Raw genomic sequence first — 11,089 nt, forward strand, 5'->3', positions numbered from 1 at the left:
TGCAGAAACCAGGGGGAATGAGGAGCTAGCTGATGTATTGGAAAAGGGGAGGAAAACTGTGGCTAGCTGAATCACTAAGAGATGCAAAAGAAACCTAGGCAAGCTAAGTGGCATGATTAACTTTGGAAACTGCCTATAGCAGTCTTTTTGCCTCTGGCATCAAATAATACAGTATACTGAATCTGAAAAATAAGAAAAACCATCTTTTCTTCAAAGAGATGTTAAGATTACATGAAAGAGGTGGTTAGGGCAGTGCAAAAACATTAAATTTGTTATTTGTATATCATTTTAAAATTTTATAAAAATCACATTACCTTATGTTCATTGTATTTATTTTTATAGTTACTTTTATAGCAAGTGATATTTTTGAATAAAATTTTAAGCAAATTAACAACAGTACAAAAACACTGAAGTTGTTACATAAAGGACTGATTCTACAGAATGTTGCCTTAAGTGATGGGTAATCTTAAAACTGTGCTAGCCACTGTGTGGTATGCCTTAGAAATATGAGTAATAATTCTTGTCCTTGAATATCTTACAACTGCCTTGAAAAGTTTCTGAAACACCTGATACAGAAAAGCCACACGTGGTGCCTGGACAGCATATACTCTACTAGCACCAGATTGGAAGGGGAATGTTTTGCCATGTAGTGATTATAAAATATGAGTTGAATCAAAGAACCTTCAGTGATGCCAACCATATTTCAAGTAGTGTCTCAGATGCAGAATATGCAAAGAGTAATGAAGTGTGGTCCTTGCTCTCAAGGATATCATAGTCTAATGAAGAAGGCAGACATATCCAAAAAGCACAATAAAAGGCTACGGGTGCTGAATAAGAGTCTGTTCACATACAATAGTACAATCACCAGGGCAAGAGGAGTCAGTGGAATAGACAGGGAAGGAGTGTCCCAAGATGTAGGAGGAAAACCAGATGAGCTGTCTCCTTGGAAGCATGGAAGTGCTCACCTATACTTGCCAATTCCATTCATCAGTGGTTCACATCAATGACTCTTTCAAAGCAATCCTGGATATCTTTGCTGTTCATCTGGAGAAACAAACCAACATACAATTAGCAGGCTCATACTAACTTAACAATTCTTCCAATTGATAAATTTACAAAAGGTTTATTATCTGTATCACTCACTTTGCATTTGGAAAGCCTTCACAGAATTATCTAATGCAGATGCAATGTGAGTCTGGATCAGCAGCTGAGGGAGTTACAGGTCAGTATATGTTACAAAACAAAGAAGTCAGGAAAGCAGTGATACCAGAAGTTTTGCAAAGGGGGGAGCGGTCATCTAAGACATAAAAAAGTCCTAAATTCCATGTTCTGGACTTTAAGCTTATGGCAATTATTCAGGCTGGTTCCTACCCATCAAAAAGTTTGTGGTCTACTGGCCACACAGCCATGCAAATAGAGAAGTACAATAAATTGTGAGAACCATGACACTCACAGAAGAGGGTACGTTGACCCAGGTGGTCAGAAAAGGCTTCTCGTAGGAGAAGTTTATGAAGTAACTATTTTTATTATCTTCAATTTTATCTTAAAAAACCCTGAGCATCAGATAGATAGATAACTTGGCTGAAGTTACAGAATTAACAAAAACTGGAAGCAGTTTTCAACCCTAGGTCTGTTTGACTTCAAAGCCCAATGTAGTTTGATGTATCACATCAAACTCTCATAAAAATGTCAAGTTTTATTTCAGTCACCATAGTGACTTTTCCATTTCTCATAATGCTGTTTGCCCATAAAAATCTGTTAAATACAGTGTAACAGTTTATCAGGAGACAACTACCAGGAAAATACTGATGAAACTCTGGTAGTGCCTGGTGGCTTCCCCATATGGGATGCCTGGAAGTAAAAGCTCTGCCCCCCAAATATACATTATTTGTGTGTGTGTACATATACTGACACAATTTCTTGAAAAAAATTTATACTTTATAGACATAGCAATAATTATTTCCAGTGTTTCTATGTATCTACATTAATCTTTAATGTTTTCTCTCTATACATTAAAATAATAAAGTATTTGAGCAGCTGAAAATATATGCTGTTTATTAAACATGCAGAAAATAAATCTGATTCATTTCTGCAAACTTCAGTTATCTACGGAGAGTACCCTTTCTCCGTTTTTACCAAGGGGAGGGCTGAAAAACCAAACTAACAACATATAAGTGACTTTTTAACACTCTTAGAAGGAAAAAGAATCCCAACTGTACATCAATCTTTGGAGCGCTGAGGTGGTAGAAATTTTCTGTATATGACCTCTGCTCACCTGTTTAGCCTGAAACACTTGGTCTTAAAGAGATAAAACGAAATCTCCTTGGTGCTTTAAACTATTTTAGGCTAGGTTCCAGAGAATATTTCACAAAAACTACTTAAATGAACCTAACGGTCAGTCCTTAAAAATAGCATGACAGGGCTTCCCTGGTGGCGCAGTGGTTGAAAGTCCGCCTGCCGATGCAGGGGACACAGGCTCTTGCCCCGGTCCGGGAAGATCCCACATACTGCGGAGCGGCTGGGCCCGTGAGCCATGGCCGCTGAGCCTGCGCGTCTGGAGCCTGTGCTCCGCAATGGGAGAGGCCACAACAGTGAGAGGCCCACGTACCGCAAAAAAAAAAAAGAAAAAAAAATAGCATGATATATTCTAAATGTTTCTGGCAAAAAACAACGACAAAAAAACAAACCCACAACATATTTATAGGCTAAATTCTTTATAACGGGTTAATATGAATATTGTACATTTTTGCCTTTGTCAGATACTTAATTTAAGAACCAAATAAGATGATGCATTATTACCTCTAAGAATAACAAGTTATGGCTCCAAAGTATTTGTGACAGCATTTCAGGTGGAAGGGGTTTTTATCTGCAAAAATATCTGTAAAATAAGAACCCAGTATATCTGCTGTATTAATGTTAATGTAGAATTTAAGAATCTTCTTGAATAACTAGGCTATTGGGGGAAAATATCTTTGGGTCTATTTGAGATTGAATGAATAGTAAAAAGTCAGATTGTTTGGAATTAAAAATATGTACTCAAATATATATTCGATATATATCACTTTTGCAGAGAAAAACAGAAAAATACACAATAACCATAATTAATCAAATGATATAATACAGATAATAAAACTGTCATTGGTTTTAAAAACCCACTCATTTTTTAGTTTACTTTGATAGCCATTAGTACCAAAAATGTTTTGTGAACTGAAACTTGTACATTGTTTATCTGTGCTTGAATGTGTAATAAGGTTTTCAAAAGAGTGGTACTGAATTTCTTTAGAAAGTGGAACAGAACCCACTTTTTAGAAGCAATCATATAAGCATGTTACCAATTTGTAGAATTAAAATGCAACCAAAGAGAAAAATATCTGAGTATTTTGAGGAACAAAATACATATAGCACACAAGGGGGCAGCACAAAAGAGTATGTGTTCTAAAATTCAATATAAAGTTCAAAAGCAGAACTTAAAAGATAGGAGGGGGTAGTACTGATTAGGAAGAGGAATGCAATGGGCTTTTGAGTTACAGGTAATATTAATTTCTGGATCTGAACTCTGGTTACATGTATGTGCTCACTATATAAAGATTCATTAAGCTGTAAAGATTTGTCAACTGTTCTGTATGTATGCTGCACAACAGTAAGCTATGAATTAATTTAAGAAAGGTAACTTCCATTAAATCTTCAGCAGTAATTGTGTTTTAAAACAGGTTACTTTGAGGACTAACAAAATGTTTTAAACAACCATTATTTTCTACCTTATTTATTTACTAGAAGGACGTTTTAAAAATGCTTAAGCGTTATATAAGGAATGACCTTTCCACCCTGATGTCCTCTTCAGAAAGTAGATTCTCCCACTACCTAACTCCCGACATGGCTAGAGGAATAAAGGTAGTTCCAGAAGACAGACCTATGCACCTTAGATAGGATCCCTGATTTCAAACAAGTACTGATGCAAATGTAAGAGCTTTTAATTTGGTAGCTTTTAAGTCTGTCATGTGACACAAAACCTTTATCCTAAATCTTCACGAGAGATTGTTCAGGTGTCCTGACAGTTTGAGGATTCTGTAGCAGCTGAATATCAAGAAGGCTAACTCACTCAACTGGGATGTAATTACCATATAATATTCCATTCCTTTGGCTACTGGTATTCAGACAAGTTTAAGTGGACTATCATGAATTCAAATACGTGAACTAACTTTCTTTCAAAGACTAGTTTATAATGAGAGAACCATGTTGTTCTAGGGCACTGAGAAAGGAGCAATGGCAGTTGAAAGTTGAGCACGCTAAATCACACTCAGAATACAGTTTTCATAATATGTACATATCAGGATATGTACATAACAATACCTTCCTGAGAGGGTCTTTATTCTATAAAATAATATTTTGCTAAGCTATATTCAGGCTCAATGGGAAATGGCCATTTCAAGTAAGAAGTAAAAAACTACCAGTTGTGAAAATGTTCTGAAAATTGAATTATCAACATATGAATTAAGCAATTTCTGAAAAAGGCAAATTAGATCACATATCTCAAGATAAAATTATTGTTCAGTGTGGAAAGAGCACATGATGTAAAATTCCTTAAATACTTCTTTGAAATTCAACACTGGTCCTTCAAACCAATCCCCATCACAGAAGGGCTTGCTGACAAGGGCTAATGCTGTGAATGAGAAAACAACTTAAGAGAAAAAATTAATGAAGTTGCCATATAACCAAGGTGATCAGATTTTAAAGGCCTTCACTACAAAAAACCCACAAGACTGGTACCAAAAGTGCACATACGCACACAGACACACGCAGACACATACGGACACACACACACGTGTGAACTGTAAAGAAAAAACAAAACCACAACACGTATACACGTGTACACACACACACACCCGCCCCCCAAAGACTGGGTCAGCAGTTAAGGCACCTTTATAAAAAACAAACAAACCAACCAAAAAATCCCATGTGGCTTTGGCTTTCCGAAATGTGTTACAGTGCTACCAAGAAGCGATTCTGAAAGCATCTGAAAAACGTGCAAAATGTCTGAAAATTGCCTGGCAACTGAGACAGTTTGCAAGCGTGATTCAGAGGTCTGCCAAGGAAACAAAAGAAGCCTCCCTCCTCCCGGTGAGACCTCACACGGCACCAGGGGCGCTCCGGGCACTATTTACTGTCAGGTAGGTGGAAAGCAAGAGTCTGTGCAGGAGCGGTACATACTAGGGATCGCTCTCTGGCAGGGACGGGGCCATGGAGTTTCCACTGGTTGGGGAACCGCCCAGCTTTAGTTTTTGCAGATATTCGGCATGCACGGGCTTGTGGCACTGGAGAACCTTGATCGCATCTTCGATTTTGAACCACTCTCGCTTCCTCCCAATGCTAACCGAATCTTCCCAATCCTCCAGAATCTCAGTGACAGTCAGTACATACACGTACGTTCTGTGCTTGCGATCTTCGTTCTGCTCGAAAATGCCCAGGAGCCGGCCCAACTTCCCCTTGACTCCCGCCTCTTCGTACACCTCGCGGACTGCAGCACCGCCCGGCTCCTCCTCGGGCTCCATGCCCCCGCCCGGCACGATCCAGCGGTCCGGGTACCGACTGCTACTCACTAACAGCACCTCGTCCTCGCGCTCGCTCCGGAAGCACAGGCACGCCGCCCGCTTCTTGAACCCCTCCGGGTCGTAGGTCCGCGTCTGGTTCGGCTTGCACTTCATCCTCGAGGCCGCTCGCCGCTGCTCGGGTCCCCGCTGCCGCCGCCACCGGGACGAGGGACTCCGAGGTGCTGCCGAGAGAAAGGGCCGCGGCGAGGGGCGGCGAGAGAGAGACGCCTCAGCCCGCGAGCCCCGGGCGCTCGGGGAAGATGAGGCGGGGGGGGGGGCGGGGGCGGGGGGAAGGTCCCGGGCGCAGACGCCTGAGTGGAGGAGGCGCCACCGCCCCCGCCCCCATCCCCGCCTCCGCCCCGGAGCCCGCCACTCTGCGCGGAGCCCACCCGCGTCTCCGGTGCGCGTCCCCGTCCCTCCCTCCTCAGCCGACGGGGCCGGGGTTGAGCGAGGTGAGGCGCATTCGCGGGCGCGTCCGCGTCCCCGGGCACGTGCGCGTTCCCGTCGGAGGGCGGGGGGCGGGGGTCTCGTGGCTCCCGCAGCGCGCGGCGCCTGGGGCGCACTGCGCAGGCGCCCCGCACCTCCGGGCTGGGAATCTGCAGCCCCCGGGGTGAAATGTACCGCCTCGTGACCTGGGCCAAGCTTGCTTCCACGTGTGCCTTCGAGCCAGACGTGGCTGTGGCGCGGCCGGACGTTTCTCCTCACCCTCCCCACCAGGTTGCAGGAAACACACACGCAGTCGTTTCACACACAGGACGGACGGTCAAGTGCGTGTGGTCCTCGTCATCACCCATAAGGTAGAGTGCCGGCTTACTTACAGGAAGGCCCCGGTTTTGTCAAGACGATCCTCGGTATTCTTGACAAAACAGTACCTAATCTTTGCTGAGTCATATCATGCAGTTTTGTTTCTTCAGCAGGTTCTTCACCTTGCCAGGCATCTTGGCACAGCCCATAAGTGAACACCTTTCTTGAACCCCTATTGACATCTTACCCAACCTCTGGTCCTCGGTTTGCTCAGCAGTAAACTCCTCACCTACTTGGTTCAGACCTTTGCACTTTGGGTCATGTTCACCCAACAGCTGGAGAACCACCCAAAGCAGTGTTTTATTAAATCCCAGGAATCTCTCCCCTCCACACACTCCACCCTTGTCTCTCTTTCTCATTGAGAAGTACTGGTTGAGGCTTTGGGAAACATGCCTCTGGCAATCCCTTCATATTTTGCATGTTGATTTTTAGAAGCCTCCTGGCCAGGGACTCCAGCAAGGCCACTTGGTGCTCTCTCACCTCTGCCTGGTCATCCTGTCCCCTTGGCCAAGAAGTGGCCCTCCCACAGCCCCAGATGTAACAGCCTAAAGCCTTCCCCCTCCTTCGTATTTTTTCTTATGGTTTCCCTGCTCTCACAGTAACCTGTGGAGAAGACCTCTGATATCCCCTCCCTTTTGCCTTATTGCAACTTGGGCATCTTTGTCTCTCTCTTACCCACAGACCGTCTGCTGGCATCAGGCAAGCAGGATCACAACACCTCACTTTTCCAGTGAAATAATCCATTCATCAAGGGGAAATTGAATCGGAAAGGTATGTGGAAAATGGTTACGAAACATACAGTCCGGTTTTTAAATAACAAGTTAGTTCAGCTTGCCAGTTCAGCTTGTTCCACGCCGTGTATATCCAAATAGCTCATAAAATTGACTCTGTTCCTGGTGGCAAGACTACCCTCAATATCTAGAAGTATAATAAGACAAAAATATATGGGCATAATATAATAAAACTGTATGAAGAAAATGGTAAAATGGAGAAATGAAGAGAATGACCTCAACCAATAGCGATACTAGTGCTAATGACCATATTTTACCGATATATGGATGATCAAGGAACATTTGGAGGAAGGCAACATACCATGATTGAAAACAAACTAGGAGGACTTCCCTGGTGGCCCAGTGGTTAAGACTCTGCGCTTCAATGCAGGGGGCACGGGTTGGATCCCTGGCTGGGGAACTGCCTCACGCCGCGAGGTGAGGGCAAAACAAACAAACAAACAAAACACAACAAGAAAAACCCAAAACACTGGGAAAATAGATTTCAGCACAGGCTGTATACCTCAGTGTGCCCATACTCACAAATACACAAATGATGTTAAACAACTAGAAACAAAATCCATTATAGTCAGGATCTAGGCAAATATACCAATTATCACCCATATTATTACATATCATTTTAGATTTTCTTTCCCGTGTAATGAGATTGTAAAGAGAAAAAAGCCTACCATTTTGGTAAATAAGACAAAATTGTCATTCTTAGCAGATGATAGGAATATATTCTTGGGAAACACCTAAGAAACGATGTAAAAATAGATTTCTTTAGGGCTTCCCTGGTGGCAGTGGTTGGGAATCCGCCTGCCGATGCAGGGGACACGGGTTCGTGGCCCGGTCCGGGAGGATCCCACATGCCGCGGAGCAGCTGGGCCCGTGGGCCATGGCCGCTGAGACTGCGCGTCCGGAGCCTGTGCTCCGCAGCGGGAGGGGCCACAATGGTGAGAGGCCCGTGTACGGCAAAAATAAATAAATAAATAAAAATAAATAAAAAAATAAATTTCTTTAAATGGTAGAAGTTAATAAACATTAACATTTAAAATCCCAAGAGCTTTCATGTATGCCAGCAATAACCCTGTAGAAAATATAATGGGGAAACGATGGCATCACAGTAGCAATATCAACCACTACAAAGTAAACAAAATACCGAGGGATCCTAAAAAATATGGTTAGGGCATTGTAGTAGAAAATGAGAAAACTTGTACTCAACTCTAAAAGATATTTGAATAAATCAAGAGGAACTTTAGCAAAGCTGGGAGATTGGACTGGTGTCTGCAGGGAGGTGTGGACCAAACAGGCCCCAGCCACATCACAAGTCTGCTTCACAGTTACCAGGTACTATGTCCTTGTCTCACCAGAGGTGCCGTTTTATAGTCTGCTGCATCACTCCCACATCAGATTATGCCTATGCAATATGTCTGTGCTGGGGGTGGGGCATATTTATTGGAAGGGGGAGGAGAAGCAACATTATAATATGGAAGGAGGTAGAGACTGAATTCCTACTGGCAAAGTCATAACATGTTCCTGGATAAAGAGATCCACAGGTTGTAGGTTTAGTGCAATGCCAAGGAAGTTTTCAAATTAGTTTTTTTCCAAATTTCATAAAATAATTTTATTTTCCACCTGTTAAAACAATAGGGCAAGACAGTTTTAACTTTTTCTAAAGAAGAGTAGAAATCTTTTTTGGGAGACCAGCACTCTGCTGTCTGGTTTATCTATAGTTCATTCTTTCTCCACTGATGAACAGGGTTGTTTCATGAGCCACTGTGGTAGCAGACTGTTACAGCAACAGCTGTGATACGTGCATGCCTCCCACATTGTCCTTGGCCTTGGCACGGAGCTTGCTTTGTGCCATGGGACCATAGCAAGTGTGAAGCAAGCAGAGAATTGAAAAGTGTCTGTGCACTGGGGTTTGCCCTCTCTTGCTGCTCTTGAAACAAGATGACAACAATGTGAAGAAGCCTGGGCTAGGTGAATGATGAGAGATCCACAGTCCATGCATCGCCTTCACCCCACCTTACAGTGGATCCTTTGCCAGAAATGTAGGTGAGACCATCCTAGACCATACAGCCCCCAGCAGAGCCAGTTAGCCGATAGAGCACTGACCACGGATGCATAAGTAAGCCCTCTGAGAAGAGCAGAAGGACCAGTCACCCGAGCCCAGCTGAAGTCGCTGGGCTGCAGAATTATGAGCAGAAGAATCAGTTGTTGTTTAAAGCCACTAAAATTTGGGGTGGTTTCTTATACATCAAGAGCTAGCTGACACCACCATTAACTGCCATCCATCAAAATCCAACCAAAAATAAAGAAAGTATGTTTCCCAGTAGAAATTCCACCTCTTCTTGAAGAGGTTGCCATTGAACTTTCCCTGGAGTCAGAAGGAGAGGGATGAAGTTAAGACATGTAATATTTGTACGTGTCAGTCTTTGTGCCAGACCCTGTGTTGAGCCCTGTATCCTGTTTAACTGACAGCCCATTAAATCCTAAGGAGACAGTTATTATTTCCGTTTCATAGAAGAGAAGGCTTAGAGTGGAGTTAGTATTTGAATTCAAGTCTCCATGTCTCTATAGCTGTGCTCTCACAAAGTCACCATGTCTTGTCAAAAGGATTCTTTTTATCAAGAGCTACGGTTTGTTGTGGCATTTAAAAAAATTTATTTTATTGAAGTGTAGTTGATTTACAACGTTGTATTCATTTCTACTGTATAGCAAAGTGATTCAGTTATACATACGTATACATTCTTTTTCATGTTCTTTTCCATTATGGTTTATCACAGGATATTGAGTATAGATCCCTGCGCTGTACAGTAGAACCTTGCTGTTTATCCATTCTATATATAATACTTTGCATCTGCTAATCCCAAACTCCCAATCCATCCCTCTCCCAGCCTCCTCCCCCTTGGCAACCACGAGGCTGCTCTCTGTGTCTGTGAGTCCTTTTCTGTTTCGTAGATAAGTTCATTCGCGTCATATTTTAGATTCCACATATAAGTGACAGCATATGGTATTTGTCTCTCTGTTTCTGACTTACTTCACTTAGTATGATAATCTCTAGGCCCATCCATGTTGCGGCAAGTGGCATTATTTCATTCTCTTTTGTGGCTGAGTAGTGTTCCATTGTATATAGGACCACATCATCTTTATCCATTCCTCTGTCGATGGACATTTAGGTTGTTTCCATGTCTTGGCTGTTGTGAAGAGTGCTGCGGTGAACACTGGGGTGCATGTATCTTTTCAAGTTATGTTTTTCTCCGGATATATGCCTGGGAGTGGGATTGCAGGATCATATGGCAACTCTGTTTTTAGTTTTTTTGAGGAACCTCCGTACCGTTTTCCACAGTGGCTCCACCAGTTTACATTCTGTTGTGGCATTTTTGGATGACGTTCAGAGTTGACTTCTTAGGTAAGGTGTTCATTTGCTAAGGGTCACTGAGTTCAAAGGAAGCTATTTCCGCTCTGGATGTTCTTCTCCTGAGAAATATAGTGAAAAGCCCACCTGAGGGCCCATCTCACTCCCACCAATGAAGGATGTCACCTTGACACGTTACTTAACAACTTGAAGTTCAATTTCCCCTGCAAGCATAAAATGGAATTAGTGTTACAGAGAAGAAGACGTTCTATTTTGTCATCATCCTGAGCATTGATTTTAATTTGTCAAGGGTCCGCTTTATGCATGTAATATTTATTTACCAGCAAAATTGAAAAATGAGTATCAAAATCTCCTTTCAACAGATTAAGAGACAGGCTGAGATGGGTTTAAGGAGGTGAGGCAGCAAGTGATGGAGCTGAGTCACACGCTGGTCTGCCTGACACCAAAGGTAATCTTCCCTTCACTATGACAGATTTCGCACGTGTTGAGAGTTGCTGAGATACACACACAGTACATGTCATTCCTTGTGGCACAGACTTCCT

General features: G+C 42.8%; 1 protein-coding gene across 1 annotated transcript; it reads right to left on the bottom strand.

Annotated features, from left to right (window-relative positions):
• Positions 1–315: 315 nt before the first annotated feature.
• On the bottom strand, positions 316–5,847 carry LOC112408217 (diphosphoinositol polyphosphate phosphohydrolase 3-beta). Its single transcript, XM_024757790.1, has 2 exons — positions 5,209–5,847; positions 316–1,044 (listed from the first exon to the last, which is right to left on the bottom strand). Coding segments are annotated over exons 1-2 (495 nt in total). The 5' UTR covers positions 5,703–5,847; the 3' UTR covers positions 316–1,043.
• Between the last annotated feature and the right edge of the window lie 5,242 nt (positions 5,848–11,089).

The sequence above is a fragment of the Neophocaena asiaeorientalis genome, unplaced genomic scaffold (assembly GCF_003031525.2).
Source record: "Neophocaena asiaeorientalis asiaeorientalis breed wild unplaced genomic scaffold, Neophocaena_asiaeorientalis_V1.1 scaffold116, whole genome shotgun sequence".
Lineage (NCBI taxonomy): Eukaryota > Metazoa > Chordata > Mammalia > Artiodactyla > Phocoenidae > Neophocaena > Neophocaena asiaeorientalis.

Excerpts from the sequence above, each read along its gene's own strand:
- LOC112408217 (XM_024757790.1), bottom strand. The coding sequence starts at position 5,702 with ATGAAGTGCAAGCCGAACCAGACGCGGACCTACGACCCGGAGGGGTTC.